Here is a 23,262-nt window from a genome sequence, read left to right as displayed (position 1 = left end):
CCTTGTATTCCCAGCACCATGCATGGTACATAGTAGGTGTCTGGTAACGATCTGTTGAATTATTAAATTAATAGAGAGTCATTAAGCTTATAAAAAGCTTCATTCTAATTAGAAGACACTGTAGGATGGCAAACTAAGGAATTTATGTTTTGTATATAGTCAACAGGAAACCACCGGAGGTTTCTGAGAAAGGGAGATACTTGAGCTGTTCTTTGTTTTAGCAAGATCTCTATGGAAGTGAAGGTGGGGAGGCAGGAGGAGACTATGGCAGAGTCCAGGTGAGAGATAGTGCCTGAAGAGGGGCAGTGGCTATGTGGGGAAAAGCGAGTGGTAGCCAATGTCTCTCCTCCACTCGGACCCCAGAGGCCAGCTACCACGCCTGACAGTGACCTCACAATCTTCCCAGACCTTCCATCCTTTTAGGCCACTAACTCTGCCCTTTGTGTTCACATCTAGAGGCCACACCCTACCTTCTGCATCACCCGGTCCAGCAAGTTGAGGCAGAGGCAGCAAGAGAGTAAAACAGTGCCAGCCTCCCTCCCAAGGCACAACCAAGACTCCGTAATGTTAGGGAATACAGAGAACTTGAAGAATTTAATGCCCACGGAGAGAAAGTCCACGTGGAGGACTGCAGAGGAGAGGCGAATGTCTGACCTCACACGGGTGCTGGAGTGGCTGGAGCGGAGGCGGGGGAAGAAGGGGCAAGCTTATCAGGTGTGTATTGTCAAAGAAAAATGGCTGGAAGACTTGATTCATTCTATTGCAGGAGGGGAGAGAAATTGAACTCAACTCCCCCAAAACAAAAGGCGGGAGGGTTTTTAAGCACTGGGATGAGGAGCTAGTGGAAAAGTGCTGGAGAATGCTAGTGGGGAGGTTGGTTAATATGATTATGCCATCTGTGTTTGCTAGTTGGGGCTTATCAAAATTAGGCTCCTACCCTCCCATAAAGACTGACAGGTAGGGGTACAATCTCTCTTGATGATTATACTTCAAAGGGATGACTCTCAGGTCCTTGAGAAAAACATCCCTGGATCATAAAACTGGCAAGAGGTTGGAAGAATATTTATATCTCACAGGGGCAGAGAAAGAATTTACACATTCAAGTTTTCTAAAGTAAATACTCTAAGAAAAAGGAGGTCGGAGGCTTGTGGCAATGACGAAACCTGTCTAAAGTTTAGTCAAGCTGTGGGAATGTTAGTCTTGCTAGTATTTGAGAAGGGCACAGGGCAGCAGTTTTCTGGGGTCTCAGTGTTGGTAGATAGATCCTTCCCACTGTCCCCAGCCACTTCTCTCCTCATGAGGGCTTCAAGGTCAGAGGGCATTCGTTCCCCACTGCCACTATCCCCACTGGGACTCCTACTAACATACCTCCTCCTTTCTGCCCTGCATCAGAGCTAGTTCTAATCAGCCCTTTCCTTTCTCCAGGATCCATAACAACCAAGTTTGCCTCAGTTTTCCCCAGAGCTGCCCGCTGGGCCCACCATCTATGGAGAACAAAGCCATGTCCTTGGATAGTGTTGTCCTCTGCAGAGGATGCCACTCAATCTTGAGTCCCTTGACCCCAGAGTAAAATGAGTGAAAAATGGCATTACTAATGATGATGCTCTCCATAGAGCTAACTTGTAAAGTTCACTGTGTGCCAGGGCCTGTGCTTAGCACTGCACTTGGGCTGTCCCATCAACCACGCCCAGCCAGGCTACAAGGCACCATTACTACCCCCAGTTGAAGGCAGGGACACTGAGGTAAAGAGAAGTCATTTCCTTGAGGTTACAGAGTTAATAATAGGCAGAGCCAGGGCTCAGACTCAGATTCATCCAACTCCCAAGCTCCTGGGCTTTGTTAGGCCCACTCCCCACAACCACCTCCTCTTCCTCTTCTTTATCTGGTTCAACACTCTCTGCCTTTCAAGAAAGCTCCCATTCTGTTTCTGTGCTTACTTATCGTTCATAGTCAGAAAGATCTTGAGTGCCAATTCCATCAGACCTGCTAAAATACCTCTGATTAACATATTTTACTCTAAGGCAGCAATGATTTACTGATAGCCTACCCCTTGCCCTTGTTTTTGGGGGGGAGAGGGGGGTAGGAAGAGTTGGGGACTTGACTGCTGGTTCTCTCAGAACTCAATTTAATATCAATCACAGAAATCATATTCACTACCACATTTGGTCTTACCTCCTTTCACTAGAATTATATTCTCACGTTTAAATAGTTTTACTTTATATGTGGCTTTTATTGTAAATAATTTTGGACCAGAGAGGGAACAAATTTACATTCAAAATATAACTTTAAGTCATCAAACATCATTACCCTTCCCAGAAGCATGTAGATGTTTAAAGAAATTTCTAAGAAAGAGGGAAACACGTTTGTGGCAGGTCTCAGACAGCAGCAGGAGGCAGGGAAACCTTTAGTGAGGATAGTTGGGGGTGTTGTCTATACCCCTCAGGGCCCCCTGCAGCCTCTCTCTCTCCTCCTGGAGTCAGGCATGGCAATTCAGGTTTTTTCCCCATTTCAGACTGCTTATGTTGCTTCTCATGTGATCCACTTGACATCAGAGAAGACCCCTGAGGTCGAAAGTCTTGGCCATAAATGCTGCTGAATCAGAGAATGTTGCAGTTTTCTTGAGTCCATGGCATCACGTCAATTCCACTCAGGTTCCCCCGAAATAGGGGGTGTGTGAGGAGCTACTCAGGTGACTCCTCTGGGGAGGCTGACAATGGTAGGGGGGACACCGGGAGAAGGACCACACTGGAGGAGATGGCCTTATCCTCTCTCCTCTCCTATCTAAAAATTCAGCCCTGGCTCCAACTTGTACCCTCTTTCCCCACAAAGCCAAACAAAACCCCAAAGTTAACCAGCATAGCCTTCCTTAGAAAGCAAGTTCCAACATTAAGTGTGCCCTTGGACAGCTTCCTCTTACTCACCCAACTGGCTTATCAGAACATTCCTTCCACCCCATATAACAATCTAACATGCAGTAATTCATTTATTTCTCACAACAGCCTTATGAAGTATACCCTACTATCCTCTTCATCTTTCAGATGAGGAAACTAAGCCACTGATAGGGCAGTAACTTGCCCAAGGTTCCTCAACCACTAAGCAATAGATAGAACAGGATTTCAACCCAGGCAGTCTGACCTGCAGACTACAGTCTGGGCCACTGTCTCCCCCCAACCCCAAGCAGCACCCTCCTGGAGGAGATCCAGCCCATGTCATTCTCAACCTCCCCATCCCCACCCCTTATAGATGGGGGAGGGAGAGTTGCCTAGATGGCCCACCCTTTATGTGCCTCTCCTGGGCTACTCCCCAACTGGGCCCCAGAGATCCCTAATGATCCCACCCCCCCACCCACCCACCCCCCCCGCCAGCCTCTACCGTGGGAGCTGGAAGGCCAGGAACATGCCACGCACAAGGAACGTGATTCAGAGCAGGGCATGCTCAGCTCCTGGACAGGTCGCAAAGAGTACCTGGGGAAAGAGAAAGGCAAGATTAATTGTGATGACCACCCTGGGAAGACAGGATGCGATGGCAGTGGGGTGAGGAGAAGAGGGGTCCCAGGACGGAGGGAGAGTGAGGTTGGGCAAAGACCAAGAGGTCTGAATAAACAGGACCTGCTCAAAGGCAGAGCCTTCCTGTCGTTCCAGACAGGAGGCTTGGGCAGGGAGGTCACAGCTAAAACAGCTACTTGGTGGCTGGAAGGAATTCCGACCAGGCTGGGGAATAGGGCCCTTATGTAGAAGGAGATCGGGAGCTAGTGGCGAATTCTGAGGTGGAGAGAGACAAGATCGGCCTGAGGTTTAGAAGGTCATTCAGGAGCAGTGACAAGGACACCAGGGACAGGGACGGGGGACAGGAGCATAGAGTATGGGCTAAAGCTGAGTGGAGGGGAGATGGCAGCCCGCTCACCAGGGAGGCTTCTCCTCTGTTGGGGCAGAGGGGGAGCCGTCCCCACAGGGGCAGCTGCAGGGCTCGCCTCCATTATTTTTTCAGAAGGAAAAAAACAAGGAGGTGGAAGTCCCTAAAGCAAATGAGAAAGAACAAAAGAAAGGCAAAAACATCCTGAAGCGTCGTCGGGGAGAGCAGGCGAAAGTCCCCGGGCAGGTAACACAGCCCCTCCCACCCCACCCCCACTCAGTTCTCCATATTGAGGAAGGGTACCTGCTCCTCCCCTGCAGAGTGTCTGGCTACTTTTTACATTTTGAAAAAAATTTGAAATCCACTCGTGCCCCACACTAACTCCCAAATGAATCACCCTTTCCAGCTTCCACCCCAACAAACTGTTGCATTCCTGTTGTAGAGCTTAATTCTTCGCAGGTGCTGTGTTCTTCCCCCACCCACCTTTCTCCCCATAAACCATTGCCTCCAAGGACTGTGTGTTTCCAGGGCCCCTCATGGCCTCCCTGCAAGATATGGGGGGAATGAAAGTGAGGCGTTAGTAAGCAAGCACCGATGTGCATTCTCTTCTCCCCCCAACCTCTCCCAGGCCCAGGGTGGGTCTCTCTTTTGTTACCTTTGCCTGCCTTTCAGCAAACCCCTGAAATCACTCAGTTTGGGGGTGGGAGAAGCCAAGCCACATCCAGTAATCAGGGTGTAACTTCTCTCCTGCTTCCTCCAAGATCTCAGGGCAAAGCTCCAAGAAGGACAAGGATCCTGTCATGTATCGAAAGCTCTATGGGGTGGAGCAAAAGGGAAGACGTCTCAGCATGGTCCCTGGCAACTATGCAAGGGATGGCACCAAGAAATCTGGTAAGCCTTGGCCCTGGGGACACCAGAAGCATCCTCCATAATCCCTTCCTCTCAGAGGGGCCAACAGCTCATACCATTTTTAGGGCAGAAGCATCACATCAGTCCATTTGTTCTGTGCACAGGAGTCAGAAACCCCCATGGAAGCTCCTTAGGGATCACACCAGAGGTCACACTGGGCAAACTGGGTGTGACCTGGGTGGGAGGCAAGTGGATGTCAAGGACCCGCCCAACCCTGGATATTCTTTTCTCAGGAAGCCAGCAAAGTGTGTTCCAGATTCCAGAAGCCATTTTGGTGGCATTGACCTCATGAGTTCCAAGTTATCTAATTAATTTAGATACTGTGACAATGTCAATTACAGAAGGTACCACACCTGCTGGCCTGAAATCTGCCAGGTGTTGCTCACAACTAGGAAGGGGTAAGCACAGGTTATGCCAGGTCCCCTGTTACAAAGATTGGCTTGTTCTAAGCTCGTGCCTCCATCTCTGGGGTCCAGCTTTCTCCTCTCTAAAGTGAGACAATACCATTACCTGCCTCACAGTGTAGTTGTGAGGCTTTAGTGAGATGATGTGTGTAAAGCACTTAGCCTGACATAGAGGAGGTGTTCAATAAATGCTAGTGGCTATTTCCAAGAAAAATTTTGCTATAATTTCAGGTGGGCTGTACCATGGTGTTGGAAAAGCAGATGCATTATTTGTGTCTGGCTTCTTGAGACAGAGGTGTATGGTAAAAGAGAAATCTGGAAGAGATTCCAATTAGACCAGGGGAAAAGTGGGCAAGAGCCTTCATGCAGGGGCTTCCAGTTCTCTTATACAAAATTGCCCCCATTGTGCCCAAGAAAAAATCATTTCCCCCCCCTTCTTTTTAATACACCAAAGCCATTTAATAACCAAACTGCAGTCACTTGTAACTGTGTAACTTGCTGTCAGATTTAAATTCAGATTTAAATACAATTGAGCCTAAATGCCGTGCAGGATCCTGGATTGAATCCTAGAATAGCACCTTAGTGGAAAAACTGGTGAAATCCAAAAAACCTCTGTAACGTGCCAATGTTAATCTCTTAGTTTTGAAAAATGTACCATGGCTATAGAAGATGTTAACATTCAGGGAAACCGGGTGAAGGGTGTACAAGATACTTTATTTTCTTTGCCTTTTTAAAATTTTTCGGTAAATCCATAATTATCCCAAAATGAAGTTTATTTAAAAAATAAAACTAAATTGGGCTGTGTTCTATCAGAAACCCCATATCTTTCCCAAATTTTCTGCGACTGCCAGTGTCATGTCTGGCTCCAAAGTCCTGGTCCTGCTGGGCCCTTGAGCTTCTGTAGATCTTGCTTCCAGTGGATGCTCTCTTCTCCCTGCTCCATGCCAACCCAGACACAGAATGGGTCTGTTTCTTTGATTTCTCTCCAAACCTCTCACATGAAGCCTTTGTGTACAAGCAGCTTTGGTGAAGACTTGGAGGCAACAGGGGGAAAGAATTACATCACAGAATTGTACAGCAAACAAATTAGAAGTTGATAATGAGACCCCTTTTTTCTTCCAAGTCCTTTGTCCCCTACTATCGGGAGATTTTTCCTGGCTCCATTTCCCTGCAAGGAGTAGCCTGATGTTTTTCTCAACTCCAAGACTGGAACTAGGGGGAGACAAGCCAGGCACACAGGGCACAAAATTGAAGGAGGCACTCACACTTCACTTCACAAGTGCCAACCCTGCACTTGTGTGAGCCTGAGAGTGAGCACCTCCTTAAATTTTGCTCCCTGGACATTGCCTGCCTCACTCTACTCCCAGTCCTGTTCAGCTCTCTCTCTTCCTCTCTCTTTCCTCTCCCCTCTCCTCCCTCTTCTGCCTTCCCCACCCTACATATTTCCATTGGCTTTTTACTTGGAGACAGCTCTTCATTTGTCTCATTCTGCACTCAAAGTAGTCTAAAAAATATTTTCATAAACAAAGACAGTTCCTTCCCTAAAAGTAACTACACCAGCTGATTAAAAATTATTTTCATCTAACTGCACAACAGTGCAAACAGGCAGGCTGACTAGCCAGCCATTTGATCCTCTGCAGTCCCCTTCTTCTTCTCCCCACCACCCAAGACAAATCCACCCTGTTGGAGAGTAGCAGCTTTTTCTCTCCTAATGTAATACAACCAGTGGCCACTGGGGGCAGTAAATGGGCCAGCCTAAGTGTGCCAGGTGTTCCAAGGCATCTAGAAACCACCTGGGTATTCCAGAGTGACACCCAGGACTGAGTCAGGGCTGGGCACAGCAAAGAAAGCTTCTTGTGCAAGTTAGCAAGAGGCCTAAAATGAGTGGGCAGGATCTGGATTGGGAGACAAGTTCAACAAAAAGCAGACCCTAAGAAGGGCATGGAGACAGTCACATACCCCACTTCCAATGTTAGTTCAGATTCCATCGGCACTACAAACCCAGCCTACTTCTCATTATATGCATCATGTCAAGGAACAGCACTATCCCAAAGTGGTGACCCAAGTCAGAAGCCAAAAAGTCTATCCTGTCACCTCCCCCTCTCTCAATCTCATGACTAGTTACCAGGTCCTATAGCTTCTACCTCTTTAATACCTTTAATCCCTAATTCTTTCTGTCCATTTCCACTACCATTATCTTAGCTTAATCCTGATTCTTTTCCACTATAAGAGCCTCCAACAGATTTCAGCTTCTATGACTACCACATTGGACTTTCTAACTTACTTGTATCTTTATATTTAAAGTGAATTTTTTATAACACCACCAAAGGAAATTAAAGACTTTAATAACTGATCCTAAAAAATGTAGATCTATGTACTGACTAACAAAGAATTTCAGAATAATCTTCTTAAAGAAGTTCAGTGAACTGCAAGAAAACACATATGACTACATGAAATAGGAAAACAATACATGAATAAAATAACCAGTTCAACAAATAGATATAAACCATAAAAACCCAAATAGAAATCCTAGAACTGAAGACTACAATGTCTGAACTGAAAAATTCAATAGAGCTCTTAAACAGCAGGCTTGATCAAGCAGAAGAATCAGTGACTTCAAAGACGAGTTGCTTGAAATTACTCAGTCACAGAAGCAAAAAAAAAAAATGAATAAAGCCTACAGGACTTATGGGACACTATCAAGTAAAACAACACAGCTTTACGGGAGTCTAAGGAAGAGAAGAGAGAAAGGGATGAAAAATTTACTGACATGGCTGAAAAACTTTCCAAATTTGAGGAGACATATGGACATCCAGTTTCATGAGGCCCAGATGTTCCCAAATAGGTTGAACACAGAAAGGTCTACACCAAGACACATTGGAATTAAATCGTCAAAAGGCAAAGACAGAATTTCAAAAGCAGCAGGAGAAATGCCTGTTGACATATACAAAGGAGACTTCATGAGACTATCAGCAGATTTCTCAGCAGAAACCTTTCAGGCCAGGAGAGAGTGATAATATATTCAAAATATTTTTTAAGTACCAACCAAAAATACTATATCTGACAAAACTGTCCTTCAGAAATGAAGACTCTTGAATAAACAAAAAGTGGGAGAGTTTATTACTAAAGACCCACCTTACAAGAAATGCTAAAGGCAGTTCCTCAAGCTGAAATAAAAGGACACTAATTAACAATGTAAAAACATTAATATATAAAACTCACTGGTTAAGATAAATATATAGGCAAATTCAGAATTCTCTAATATTGTAATGGTGGTATGTAAATCACTTTTAATTCTAGTATAAAAGGTAAAAAACAAATATATTAAAATTAACTATAACTACAATAATTTATTAATGGACACACAATACAAAAAGATGTAAATTGTAATACCAATAACCTAAATTGAGGGAGGGAGTAAAAGTTTAATTTTCTTATGTAATAAAAGTGAAGTTTTTATCAGTTTAAAATAGGATATTATAAAGATGTTTTCCATAAGCCTCATGGTACCCAGAAAGGAAAAACCTGCAATAGTTATGCAAAAGATTAATAGAAAAGAATAAAAATATACTACCACAAAAATCATTAAATCACAAAGGAAGACAGCAAGAGAGAAAGAAAGAAAGAAAGAAGGGAACTATAAAACATTCAAAGACAATAAACAAAATGGCAATAATAAGTCCTTACCTATCAATAATTACTTAAAATATAAAGGGATTAAAGTCTCCAATTGAAAGACATGGAGTGGCTGATTGAATAAAACAACAAGATCCAACCATATGCTGCCTGTGAGAGACTCATTTTAGCTTTAAGGACATGCACAGGCTGAAAGTGAAGGGATGGAAAAAGATATTTCATGAAAATCATAACCAAAAGAGACCAGCAATGGCTACTTACATAAGACAAAACAGATTTTAAGTCAAAACAGTCACAAGAGAAAAAGACGACTCTTATGTGATGATAAAGGGCTCAATTCATCAAGAAGATGTAACAATTATAAGTATTATACACCCAACATCAGAGCACCTAAACATATGAAGCAAATATTAACAGTACTGAAAGGAGAAATAAACAGCAATACAATAATGGTAGAAGGCTTTATACCCCACTCTGAACAGGAGATAATTCATTCAGACATAAAATTGATAAGGAAACAGCAGGTTTGAGCAATACTATAGACCAAATGGATCTAACAGATATATATACAATGTTCCATCCAATAGCACCAGAATATATATTCTTCTCAGGTGCACACAGAGCATTCTCTAGGGTTAATTATATGTTGGGCCACAAAACAAGTCTTAACAAATTCAAGAAGACTGAAATCATATCAAGTATCTTTTCTGACCACAATGTCATGAAAATAGAAATCACTAACAGGAGGAAAATTGGAAAATTCAATAACACATGAAAATTAAACACCACACTTCTGAAAAACCAATGGCTCAAAGAAGATATCAAAAGAGAATATTTTTTTTATAATCTTGAGACAACTGAAAATGGAAGCGTAACATACCAAAACTTATGGAATGTAGCAAAAGCTGTTCTAAGAGGAAAGTGTATAGCTATAAATGTCCATAATAAGAAAAACAAAAGGTCTCAAATAAACAACCTAATTTTACACCTCAAGGAACTAGAAAAAGAACAAACTAAGCCCAAAGGTACCAGAGGAAGGAAATGATAAAGATTAGAGAGGAAATAAATGAAATAGAGACTTAAAAAAAATAGAAAAAAATCAATGAAACTAAGAAATAGTTTTTTGAAGAGGTAAAGAAAATCGGCAAACATTTACCTACAATGACCAAGAAAAAAAAAGGACTCAAATAAATAAAATTATGTAAGAAAGGGGAGATATTACAACTCGTACTGCAGAAGTATAAAGGATAAGAACTACTATGAATAATTATATGCCAACAAATTGGATAACCTAAAAGAAAACGATAAATTCCTAGAAACATAAAACCTACCAAGACTGAATCATGAAGAAATAGACCACTAATTAGAAACCTCCCAACAAAGAAAAGCATAAGATCTAATGGCTTCACTGGTGAATTCTACCAAACATTTAAAGAATTAATACCAGTTCATCTCAAACTCTTCCCGAAAATTGAAAAGGAGGGAACACCTGTAAACTCCTTTTACAAGGTTAGTATCATTCCAATACCAAAGCCAGGTAAGGATACTGCAGGAAAGGAAAATTACAGGCCAGTATTCCTGATAAATATAGATGAAAAGATTTCCAACAAAATACTAGCAAACTGAGTGCAACATCACTTAGAAGGATCATACAACATGATCAAGTGGAATTTATCCCTGGTATTCAAGGACAGTTCAACAAATGGATAAAAATCATATGATCATAGATTCAGAAAAAGCATTTGACAAAATTCAACATTCTTTTGTGATAAAGACTCTCAACAAATTGGGTATAGAAGGAATGATAAAGCCCATATATGACAAGCCCACAGTTAACATCATGCTCAATACTGAAAAGCTGGAATCTTTTCCTCTAATATCGGAATAAGACAAGGATGCCCTCTCTCACCACTTCTGTTCAACATACTACTGGAAGTCCCATCCAGAGCAATTAGGCAAGAGAACGAAATAAAAACCATTCATATTGAAAATAAAGAAGTAAAATCTTCTCTTTTTTATAGATAACATGTTCTTAAATATGGAATACCCTAAAGATACCACAAAAAACTATTAGAACTAATAAATTTATAAAGTTGCAGGATACAAAATCAATACACAAAAATCAGTTCTGTTTCTTTACACTAACAACAACTATCTGAAAAAAAATACGAAAACAATCCCATTTGAAACAGCATCAAAAAAAAAAAAAATACAGATGCTCCTTGACTTGTGAAGGGGTGATGTCCCAATAAACCCATTATAAGTCAAAAATACCATCTCAAAAATATTTTTGATACCCTTATAAACCCATTGTAAAGTTGAAAAACTGTAACTGAAACCATCATAAGTTGGGGACCACCTCTATTTAGGAATATATTTTACAAAGGAAGTAAAAAACCTGTACATTGAAAATTATAAGGCATTGATGAAAGACATTGAAGAAAACACAAATAAATGGACAGATATCTCACGTTCATGGATTGAAAGAATTAATATCGTCAAAATGTCATTCTACCCAAAGCAATCTATAGATTCAACATGATGCCTATCAACATTCCAATGGCATTTTCAAGTCCTAAAATTTATATAGAACCACAAAAGACCATGAAGAGCAAAAGCAAGCTTGAGAAAGAACAAAGCTAGAGGCATAACACTTACTGGTTTCAAGCCATAATACAAAGCAGTTTGGTACTGGAATAAAAACAGACACATTGACCAGTGGAACAGAACACAGCCCAGATGTAAACTCACAGAGGGAAAAAAAAGATAGTATCTTCAATACGTAGTGGTTGGAAAACTGGACATCCACATGCAAAAGAATGAAATTGGACCCCTATCTTAAACACTGACAAAAATTAACTCGAAGTGGACTAAAGACTTAAATGTTAGACTTGAAACCATAAAATTTCTAGAAGAAAGCATAGGAGGCAATAATTTTTTGGATATGACACCAAAAGCAGAGGCAACAAAAGCAAAAATAAACAAGTGGAACTACATCAAACCAATACTTCTGCACTGTGAACGAAACAATCAACAAAATCGAAAGGCAACCTACAAGATGGGAGAAAATATTTGCAAACCATATATCCGATAAGGGGTTAATATCTAAAATATACAAGGAATTCATCGAACTCAATAGCAAAAAACAAAGAAAAAGAAAAATCGATTCAAAAATGGGAAAGAAACCTGATAAGACATTTTTCCAAATAGCTAACAGGTACATGAAAATGTGTTCAGCATCACTAATTATCAGGGAAATGCCAATCCAAACCACAATAAAATATCATCTCACACCTGTTAGAATGGCTGTTATCAAAAAGACAAGAGATAACAAGTGTTGTTGAGGATGCGGAGAAAAGGAAGCACTTGTGCACTCTTGCTGGGAGTGTAAATCAGTACAGCCATCATGGAAAACAGTATAAAGCTTCCTTAAAAAATTAAAAAATAGAACTATCAATCGCACTTCTGAGTATGTATCTGAAAAAAATGAAATCAGTATCTCAGAGCTATCTGCACTCCCGTGCTCATTGCAACATTATTCACACTAGCCAAGACATGGAAACAACCTAAGTGTCCATTGATGAATGAATGGATAAAGAAAATGTGGCACACACATATACACACACACACACACACACATACACACATACTATGGAATATTATTCAGCCATAAAAAGAAGGAAATCCTGCCCATTTGTAACAACATGGATGAACCTGGAAGGCATTATCTAAGTAAAATAAGCCAGACAGAGAAAAACAAATACTGTATGTTCTTACCTATGTGGAATGTAAACAGTTGAACCCATAGAAGTAAAGAGTAGAATTGTGGTGGTCAGAGATTGGGGGTCGGGGATGTGAATGTGTAGATGTTGGTCAAAGGGTACAAAGCTTCAGTTAGGATGAATAAGTTCTGGAGATCTACTGGACAGCATGGTGACTATAGTTAATAATACTGTGTTGTACACTTGAAACTTGCTGAGAGTAGAACTTAAGTGTTCTCACTACACACAGACACAAAAAGTTAACTGTGTGAGGTGATAAATGTGTTAACTAACATGTTATGATAATCATTTTACAACATATACATATATCATATCATCACATTGTACACCTTAAACATACACAATCTTATTTTTCAATTATAGCTCAATAAAGCTGGAAAAATAAAAATTAAGTGAGTTTCTTGTAGGCAGCATATGATTGAGTCTTGCTTTTTGTTTTTTCATCCAATCTAACAATTTCAGCCTTCTAATTGGGATGCTTAGACCATTTACACTGAATGTGATTATTGATATGGTTGTATTTAAATCTACCATTTTGATATTCATTGCTAATTTGTTCCTAATGTTTTGCTGTCTTCTTTTTCTTCCCTCTTTTGGACTAATTTTTATGATATCATTTCTTCCTCTTTGTTAACTTCTTAGCTATAACTCTTTGTTGCACTATTTTAGTGATTGTGTTAGGGTTTACAATATACATCTTTAACTTATCATACTTATCATAGTTTACTTCACTTTATGTAAACCATAAGAAACTTACAAGAGTACACTTTTATTTCTCCTCTCCCAAGCTTCATGCTATTGCTGCTGTACCTTATAGTTCTCCATGTTATAAACCTCAAATATATAATATATAAAATAGCACATTGTTATTATTTTCACATTAAACAACTATATTTTAAAGATATTTTTATATTTACCCACATATTTAACATTTCTAGTGCTCTTCACTCCTTTGCACAGATCCAGATTTCTGTCTGGAGGGATTTTCCCTCTGCCTAAAGGTCTTCCTTTAACATATCTTGCAGTGTGGGTTTGTTGGTAATAAACTCTTACAGCCTTTGTATGTCCAAAAAGGTTTTTATTTCACTTTTTCTCTGAAAGATCATTTTGCTGAATGCAGAATCCTAGATTGACTGCCTTTCTTCCTTCATGACTGTAAAGATGTGCTCTGCTGTCTTCTAGCTCGCATTGTTTCCCATGGGAAGTTGGCGGTCATCGTAATCTTTGTTCCTTTGTAATGTATCTCTTTCCTCGGACTTCATTTAAGATTTTCTTTTTAGCAACTTTAAGGTGTGCCTTAAAGTCAGTTTCTTTATATTTCTACTGTTTGTGTTTGGGGTTTGTTGAGATTCTTTGTTTCTAGTTTTCATTAAATTTGGAAAATTGGGGGCCATTATTTCTCCACATTTTTTCCGTCATCTATTCTCTCACCTCTCTTTCGGGCACCCCAATTACACGTATTTAAAGTCAACTCACTGTTTTATTTTTGTCTTTCGGTCTCTTCTCTTTGTGTTTCATTTTGTATGGTTTCTGTTGCTATGTCTTTTTTTTTTTTTTTCTTCTCTTTCTTTTTTTTTAATATTATTATTTTCTTACATTCTATGACATTGTTGCAGAGCAGTTGGGAGGGAGGGGGAGAGAGGAAAGGGGAAGGAAATGTGAGGGAAGAAGGAGGAAGGAGGAGGGGCAAGATTGTGGCCTATGGCACCCCCCTCATTCCCACAGGGGAGACCAGAGGGCTTACAATGGTGGCTTGGTCATTGCTGGCTGCAGATGTTGGGGAGGTGTGGCAAAAGCCCTCACACCCCCACCACCCCAGCTCAGGAACCCAGGGCCTTCTTGCTGCAGCTCAGTGGTTGTCACCGGGCTGGTTGCACATGTCGGGGGGGCATGGCTGAGGCCTGAGGCCCCCCACCGCCCAGCTCAGGAGAGCCTGGGGTGATTCCTGCAGCAGCTCAGTGGCCATCACTGGGCTAGTTGCAGGTGTCTGGGGGCATGGCTGAGGCCCCCAGCCCTCCCTTCATTCTGGCTTGGCAGCCCAGGGGACTTCCAGTACTTCTAGGTGTTATAGGTGTTCTTTGGTGAAATGAAACCTTTACTAGTTAACATCAAACTTTGTCTCTGGTTGTGGGTACTTTGTTTTTTCCGTTCAGTTCTGTGTTGGATTATTTGCTGTTTACACCCCTTCACCTCTGCACTGGAATTAATTTGTTGTCCTTTGCTTACTTCTAAAATGGGGGGACTTCCTGTGGGGACCAGTATGTGAGCTCTGTGGCTGAGCTAAATTGCCACTTTGCTGCTGATTCCCTAGAGAAGGCTTTTTGTGCAGCTCAGGTTTTAATGGTTGATTTTATAGGTACTTCTAGCTCTCATGAGGTCTGATGCACCTGTATCGTGTACAGACTCTGGTCTGGGCCTGAGTCTTTACATCAAACCGCACCCCATGCAATTCTACATTCCTGACCAGTCTCTTCTGAGTGGTCCTGTGCTGACTGGGGGGCAGATCAGCTGTCCTTGCTGTGCCCCAGTGTTCCCCCAGTGGGCCCATCTCCCCCACCGCCTGTGCTCCAAACGCTTCCCATGGGACAGGTTGTACTCTGGACCTTTACAGTAACTCACTGGGCTCTGAATTTCTCCTTTTTTTCAGTTGTTGTGGCTCCTTGCTCCTATATGGGTCCATGGGAACCCTATTAATAGTCTTGCTGGCCAGAGAGCCACCAAAGCCCTCTTCTCCCCTGCCGCCTCCAAGAAATTTCATCTGAAGAGCCTAGCTGTGGTTTTTGCCAGCTCCTGCTCCGTGCGCTCAGCAGCTCCAGCCTAGAAGTGGCCAGGATTTGAAACAGTGAGAGCAGTTTTTTCTTTCTCTCATTGTGGTTTCTCCTGCCTTCATGCACTCTGTATGTCTCTCTTCCTCTTCCCCTGAGCTCTAGTGGCCCCAGCTTGGCTGTCATTGCTTTTTTATAGTTGTAAATTGGTTGATTTGTGGGAAAGAGAGACATTGGGGACGCTCTATTCCACCTTCTTGACTAGAAGTCTCTTCTCTTACTTTTTATAGAAGGCACTTTATGTGTTTGTTCAATTTTGTCCCAACTTCAGGCAGCCCACAGTAAACAACATTTCCCAAAGCTTCCTGTGCAAAATTGCTGATTCCCATTCTTCCAACTTCATTTTCTGTTGTTATCCATTCATGTTTGTCTGTGAATTTAGGCAGTGAGAGCAGAGCAGGTACTGTGTACAGCATCCAGAGGGTGCCCACTGTCAGCCGCCAGGGCCGCCAGTGGGCAGGGCGCAGCGGGCACCAAGGCCACACACAGGATGCAGATGGAGACTCTCATGCTCCACACCACTCACAGCACCATGTTCTCAGGGGAGTGGAGGGTCGTTACACTGCAGTGCACCTGGGCCACACAGGCTGGTGGGGGCCTGTTGCTATGTCTTCAATTTCACTAAACTTTTATTCTGCAATGCCTAATCTGCTATTAATCCCATTCAACGGATTTTTCATTTCAAACACTGGCATTTTCATCTCTAGAATTTCAGTTTAGGTCATTTTTAACTTTTATGTCTGTCCTTAACATGCTCATGCCTTGGTAAACATAATGGAATATATTTATAATAGCCATTTCAGTGTCCTTGTCTTCTAGTCTATATCTGTGTAGTATCCTTTTCTGCATGTGCTGATTAGTGTTCAGATGAGAAGAGCCTTTAAATAACTGTGTAGCTGTCTGTGCAGCTCCCTCCTGTTATTCCAGCTGTCTTGGCCTACCTAAACTATGTACTCTCTCTCTCCAACTCAGAGGGACTGCTGGGCTCTGCCTAGGCTGCAAACTGGGAGTATCTTCCAGCTATAAGCTGGGGCAATCAGGGGGTTCGCCTCATTTCTTTCTCCTCACTCAAGGATCACTGTCCTGCAATGCCTGTTGTCCAGTGTCTGCAACAGCTGTTTCATATAACATGCTATGGACTAGTAAAAGATTTGGGGAAAACAATTGGAACACATTTCCAAAGTAAAGTCTAAGTAGCTAGACAGGAAAAAGGGAATTCATTTGGCTTTCCCTCCCTGGGCACCTATGTCCAGAGCATTCTATAGATGCCAGGCCAAGGGTGCATTCCTAATGCAGAAGGCTACAGGGATATAACCCCCTTTGTCTCCATGAGAAGAGTCAGTGCTGATATCCCAAACATTGACTACCAGAAATCTAACTTTTCTTTTTAGCCACAGACCCAGGAATGTGGGTAATTTTGTCCAAGATGGTAGCCAGGACGGGCTCCCAGCAAAAGGCACTGACAACCAGTGTTTATGTCCTGGATTCACTACAAATTAGCTATGGCATCTTGGGTACATTACCTAATCTCTCTGATTCTCTTCGTTCTCATTTGTTAAATAGACATGATATGGTTGTGAGACTTAAATGTTCCCCCTCACCCCGCCCAAAAGCCCTGGAACACTGTCTGGCACATAAGTCACTCAACAAATGTCAGCTAGTATGTATAATTGCAATTACCTTTTATATTGCTACTATTCTTTCCTACATGAGACCCTCCTTGACCCAGAAGAGGATCAGATATCTCAGGAAAGTCTATGGTCCTTTCTCCAAGAGATTTTCCATTTGTGTCAAAGAGGATGTGCAGCTCATGATTCTCCTGGAACATAGCACCAATTTCCACCATGCACAAACAGGGACTGCTAAGGCCACCTCACCCTATCACCCTGTGAGGGACCAGCTGCCAGGTGAGAGCACCACGCTGAGCATAAAGAGTCCTAATTAATTAACTCATTATGAGACCACTAACTCATTGTGAGACCTTGGGTAAGTCACACCCTCGCTCCAGGCCATCATCCCTCCATTTATATAATTGTAGGAGGTATAGACTCATTCCTCATAGGCATATCCTGGTAAAATTCCTAAACTCAGTTAACGAAACCTTACAAGCTTATGGACAGAATAATTTACTTACAAAGGAAAACGAATCAGACTGGCACCAACGTGGAAATGGAATGGCACTGATAGACCAGTGAGAGTAAAGACATGCAATTCCCTAATTTTATCTCCAGTCCATGTATAAGTCACTATCGGGGTGAATAAATAATATTTGCACATTTAGAAATATTTAGGGACCTTATCACCCATGTATCCCTTCACCAGCAGAAAATACTGCAGAAGAGAGTTGAGGCACCAAATTAGGAAATAATTGGTACATACTTAAAAGCAGGAGATATAGAAAGGTTGAAAACAAAAAGATAAACAAAGAAACAACAAGGAAATGCAAACAGATGAGGTGGAATTGAGGCTAAATGAAACACATAAAGGAAAGGAGAGATATTTTTAAATGTTAAAGAGAATAAGTAATAACTGTAAAGCTACATACACCAAAAACCACAGTAGCTAAATAGATAAAACAAAAGCACTTAGAAATGCAAGGAGACCTGCTAAAAATACAGTTATAGTGGGAAATTTTAATATACCTTTTTCAGAACCAAATAGGCATCAAATAGAAAAAAACAGAAAGTACATAGAAGAATGTAAAAATGCAAATACATTTTTGTATGGCCATAGAATATTTACAAAAATCACTTGTATATTTCACCACAAAGAAACCATTAACATTCAAAAAGTGAATATTTTTAGGGTCATCCTCATTATCCTAAACCAATAATTAGAAATAAAATTAAGGGCCAACCCCGTGGCTCACTCGGGAGAGTGCAGCGCTGGGAGCACAGCAGCGCTCCCGCCGCGGGTTCGGATCCTATATAGGGATGGCCGGTGCGCTCAGAGGCAAAAATGTACTCTCGGAGGAAAATTTACAATAAAAACTAAAAGTAAAAGTAATGTTCTTGTCTTTATAAAACAAAATAAAATAAATAACATTTATTTAATAAGTAGAAGAAAGAATAAATACAAAAAACAGAATTAATTTATAAAATATGGCTGGGATTAATGAAAATCAAGATAAAAAGTAAAAAATATAAATCGAAAGCTAGCTTTCTGAAACAGCAGGTGACAAATAATATGAAGTTATCACAATCCTTGTTAAAAAGAAGTGTAAAAATATACAAATTCTTTATGAGAAAGGATGCAAAGCAAAGATAAAAGGATTATAATAAAATACTATACCTCTATACTATACATACTGTATTTGAAAACATAGAGAAATTGGATTGTTTCCTATCATACTATACATCATCAGAATTGATACAATAAAGAGCAAAAAGTTAAATAGAGCAATTTCTGTAATGAAGGTTGAAAAGTAATCAACATTTTCTCACTAAAACAAGGCAACAGGACAAGTGATTTTATGCCAGGTTCTATCTTACTTTTAAAGAGCAAATAATCCCAGTGTTACTTCAAGTGTTACAGACCATATAAAATATTGACATTTCTAAATTAATTTAACAAGCCATCATAACCTTAATATTAAAATATTACGCCAAAAAGTAGGCCAATCTCACAATAATACAGATGCAAAAAAATCTTTTAAAAGTTCAGCAAACATACTGAATGTATGAAAATATAACAAATATGCCAACGTCTGAAATGAATAATACACCATGGCCAAGTGAGATTTATTATGGCAGATGAGAAATGGTTCAATGGCAGGATATCTAACAACATAATTAATTACATCAACAAATTAAAGGAAAAGCCATATGATTATATCAGTAGATGATAAAAAACAGAATAAGTAGAATTAAGCAATTATTACTAATAAAAACTCTAGGTAAACTAGGAATAAAACTGCTAAAATATTATAAAACATATACTCCAAAGTAGTGGCAAATATCATTCGAATGATGAAATGCTAAAATCATTTTAATTAAAATCAGGAACAAAATGGGGCATGATCACTACAGTTGTTATTGACATTGTTTTAGAGGGTCTGTTAAATGTACTGTGTCAAGAAGAATATGTAATTTTCATAAGTATTGGAAAGAAGATGTTTTTATTTTTTCCCCTGATGTGATTGCACATCTTCAAAACTCAAGAAATTCTAGTTAAATTTAATAAAATTTGATACGGTTGTTGGTGTATTAGTCAAATATATATATATATTTTTTTTTTAAATAGGCTTTTCTCTATAGTAATCACATCAGTTAGAAATGGAAATGAGTAGAAAATATTCCTTCCTCATAAGTAAAAATCTGTAAAATACTTAGGAGGAAATTAAAGAAGAAAAAATTAAAGTCTTCAAGCTGTAGCCCCAACAATATTTCAGTACACGTCCCATATTCGGATCATATCAGTCACTCACCTTTTCATTTCACGTATCTGTGCCTTTGTGAATGCTGTTCCTTCTGCCTGCAAATGCTGTTCCTCCTGCCTGTAATCTTTTTGTCCCTTTTCTAACTGATAAACTATTTGCCCTTTAAAACCCAGCTCAAAGTTTATCTCCTCTTATACCTTCCCCTACCTCCTATAGGCTAATTCCCTTTCGGTGAACTCCCCCTGGGGAGGAAGGTGAGAAAAGATTGAGAGAATGGGAAAAGTGGGAGGAGGAAAATGGAGGGAGTTGGAACAGCAGGGAGAGAGGGGACAGAGAGAAAGAAAAGGACAAATGAGGATTAAACAAATGCCGAGGAGGACATCCTTGAAAAGACCTCAGATCTCAGAACCGGTATTGTTTGGAGCCCATTCATTCTTTTAGCCTTCATCCCCTTCCTGCTTCTTACTTTTCTCAGGATCTAACTCCTTTGTGACATTTGTTCAATTTCAGAGTTAGACATCAAGGATGCAATTGCCCTAGAGTCCACTCAGAGGCCAAACCCATTCCTTCGACAAAGCAGTGTCTTAGATACCATGCTACAGGAGAGCATCTTCGGCAACCGGAGGCCTACCTTCATGAGAGACTGGGGGCACAAGGCATCAGACAGCAATTATGAACGCAAGCTAAAGAGCCTCATGGAGAAGGGCACCGATCCCAAGATGGAGACTATAAAAATGCTGAAGCCCGAGGAGGTGCTGAGCTGCAGGTGAGCAGCCCCGTGTGGATGGGGCCGGGGGTGTACTAGGAGCCCCACCATCTCTGGTTCAGACACCTGGGCTGAGCCTGAAGATCTAGGAGGGTGGGTTCGGCGTGGCTGAGCTCTGTCCTTGAGTCCCAAAGGACTGCCCCAGGGCTGAAGCCACTGGATTTCCCAGCAGCCTCACCTGCCAGTGGACCATCTCCTGGATGGGCATGTCATTTCAGTGTTGCCATTTTGGTGCCACACCTTTGGACACTTACACAACCCTTCCAATATTTTCATTTCTTTGGCAATAGAAACCGTGAATATTTTTCAAAAGGGAAAGAATGAGTTGGTGATGGTCTTGTTTTCACAGGAAATTCCTGTAAGTTCCTTTGCATTGTGATGTTGAATTGCTGGTGATAGTAGCCACCATCCTCAGTGGCTACCTGCTGTATGTTTGGGGCTTTAGACTCTCGAAGGGACCATGAACAAAGTGTGGAACCACTTGATACTTACTCTTACCAAAGTGTCTCCCTTCTCACCTGTACTCCGTCTTATTTATCAGGACCTGATGGTTTTTAGTAACACCAAAGAGCCTGCCCCCTGCCCCCGGCAAATCCAAGCATCCCTCTCTCTAGACCAGTGTTATCCTTTACTGGAAAGACGTAACTGATAATGTTTAGAAACTTTAGCAGAGGGAGAAACAAAACAACAGAATAATGTAGTCGTCCTCATAAAGTTGATCCAGCAGTAAACTCATCTGTAGTAAAAGATGGCTTCAAGTGCCTGGCAACCAAATAGACCTATTGCAAAGTCCTGCTCTGCTTACTGGCTGGCCGAGGGATGGAGGTGCGATGGCTAACTGGCTGGAAGATGAACAGGCAGTAACCCTGATTAATTGCCCTTGCTGGCTGGTCTCATGGCTGGATGACTTTGACTATGGCTTTCAGGTTGACATAGTGGTTCTAACTGACTCTAGCCAACAGACAGCCTACTTGGGCTCCGTGATGGGGAGAAAAGAGATTTGGACATGATACCTACCCTCTAGGGAGGGGGAAAGAACATTTGGAGAGATGGCAGCTATGAAGCCATTGGAAAAGCATCCAAGAACAGGATCAATTGTTCAGAATGAGATTGTAGTGGGTACCCACGTGCGTATGCATGAGACCCTCAGAGACTGAGATGGTCAAAGAGGAAGAGGTGAACCGTGGTTGGAGATGTCAGAGAAAAGGTAGTACAGGTGTGAGGATTGCTGAGAGGGTCTGAGCTAGCCTGGCTGTAAGAACAGCCAAGCTCTGGGAAGATCTTGAAGGAGAAGGGAAGCCATTCCCAATAGGCGGAAAACCGGGATACATCAATGTGCAGCTCCTCTTCCATCATCTGTAGCAAAGGAGCTAACAAGCAGGTGGCCTGAGTAGGGAGCCTCCCCCCTTACACTAAAGCAGGGACCAAGGTTAGGGCTGATGGTGGAATAAGGAGCTCTCTGGACATAGTGGCAGAAATACTCTCTGGATTACACAGTACAAATGGGATCGATCCCATTCTTCAGTATAAATCAGAATTACAGGGCTTTAGCGAACATTTTAAATCAATGGCCTAGTGTTTTAATTGTTTGAATATTATTAAAAGAAAATACTCACCTCTGTTCCTACCACATTGTTCAGCAGTTATTTCCACTGTCCTGTATTTCCCCCAGCCCTGGGCACCTCTCAGATTGCATGCACACAGCAGTGCAGAAACACATAATATTTGCATTTTGTTTTTTCTCCCACTTGCCATAATCTCGCAGCCATGCTGTACCCTCTTCTTCCTAATGCCATTTTAAATATGGCATTTTCACTGAATCCTTAATTGGGGTTCTCCATTATTTGCTTAACCATTTCTCTGTTGATGAAATGTCTCATTTTCCTGTTGTTGATAATCCCCAAACGAACACCTTTATAGCTTTTCTTTCCATTGACTTCTCCTCTTGGGATAAGTTGAGACCTTCAGTGGAGTCAATGATAATGAACATTTTTTCTTTGGCAGGGACTAGAGGTGGTGCTTGGCAAATTGATTTCAAAAGGATTTATACCAGCATAAACTCCCACTACCCCTGTGGGGTATCTGTTAGCTCCACAAACGTCTAGAGGGAGGGTCAGTCCCCTGTAGAGATCCCATACTTACTGCTGCTTACACCTAAGCTCTTTTCAATAAAGTTAGAAGCTATCATGACTGCACCTTCAACTACTTCTTTGGCTTTCTCTTGCACAGATACCTGCGGTTATCCAAGAACAACATTCGGACCTTGCTCAAGCTGTGCAAGGATGCAGGAATGAATGTGTACATCCATCCCCACATGGTTGAAGCGGAGATAGATGCTAAAAAGGTGTTCTCCCAAATCCACAGTGTGGCCCTCTAAGTAGCTTCTCTCCACTGCCACCTTCAGGCTCTTTCTGTTATTGGACCCTTGGACACCAGATGCCATCCCCCGGCACACTACAACTGGTTCTTCAAACTTAGTGCACCCCTTTTAGGCAGTAACAATCAGAATACAAGCCTAGACTGCATCAACCATTGGGCTGGTGTAGGATTTGTCCTCGACATCCAACTCAGAACCAACTTAGGAGAAACTGTAGTTTTTCTCTCCACCAAAAGAAGTCTCCTTAGAGAGAGCTTCTTAGAAAGGAAGTCTTAGAAGGAATGAGAAAATGGAAGCCCAGAGTTCTCAGTGGGACTTCAGGAAGGAGAAAGG

At 41.4% G+C, this 23,262-nt stretch overlaps 1 protein-coding gene across 1 annotated transcript; it reads left to right on the top strand.

Moving 5' to 3' along the window:
- The first annotated feature begins 564 nt into the window (after positions 1-564).
- C10H16orf78 (chromosome 10 C16orf78 homolog) lies at positions 565-22,929 on the top strand. The gene is made up of 5 exons (XM_063109920.1): positions 565-714; positions 3,988-4,098; positions 4,614-4,743; positions 20,297-20,552; positions 22,782-22,929. The coding sequence occupies exons 1-5, from the start codon at positions 565-567 to the stop codon at positions 22,927-22,929; spliced, it is 795 nt and encodes a 264-aa protein (XP_062965990.1).
- Positions 22,930-23,262: the final 333 nt, after the last annotated feature.

The sequence above is a fragment of the Cynocephalus volans genome, chromosome 10 (assembly GCF_027409185.1).
Source record: "Cynocephalus volans isolate mCynVol1 chromosome 10, mCynVol1.pri, whole genome shotgun sequence".
NCBI lineage: Eukaryota > Metazoa > Chordata > Mammalia > Dermoptera > Cynocephalidae > Cynocephalus > Cynocephalus volans.
This window is presented reverse-complemented; position numbering and strand designations above follow the sequence as displayed.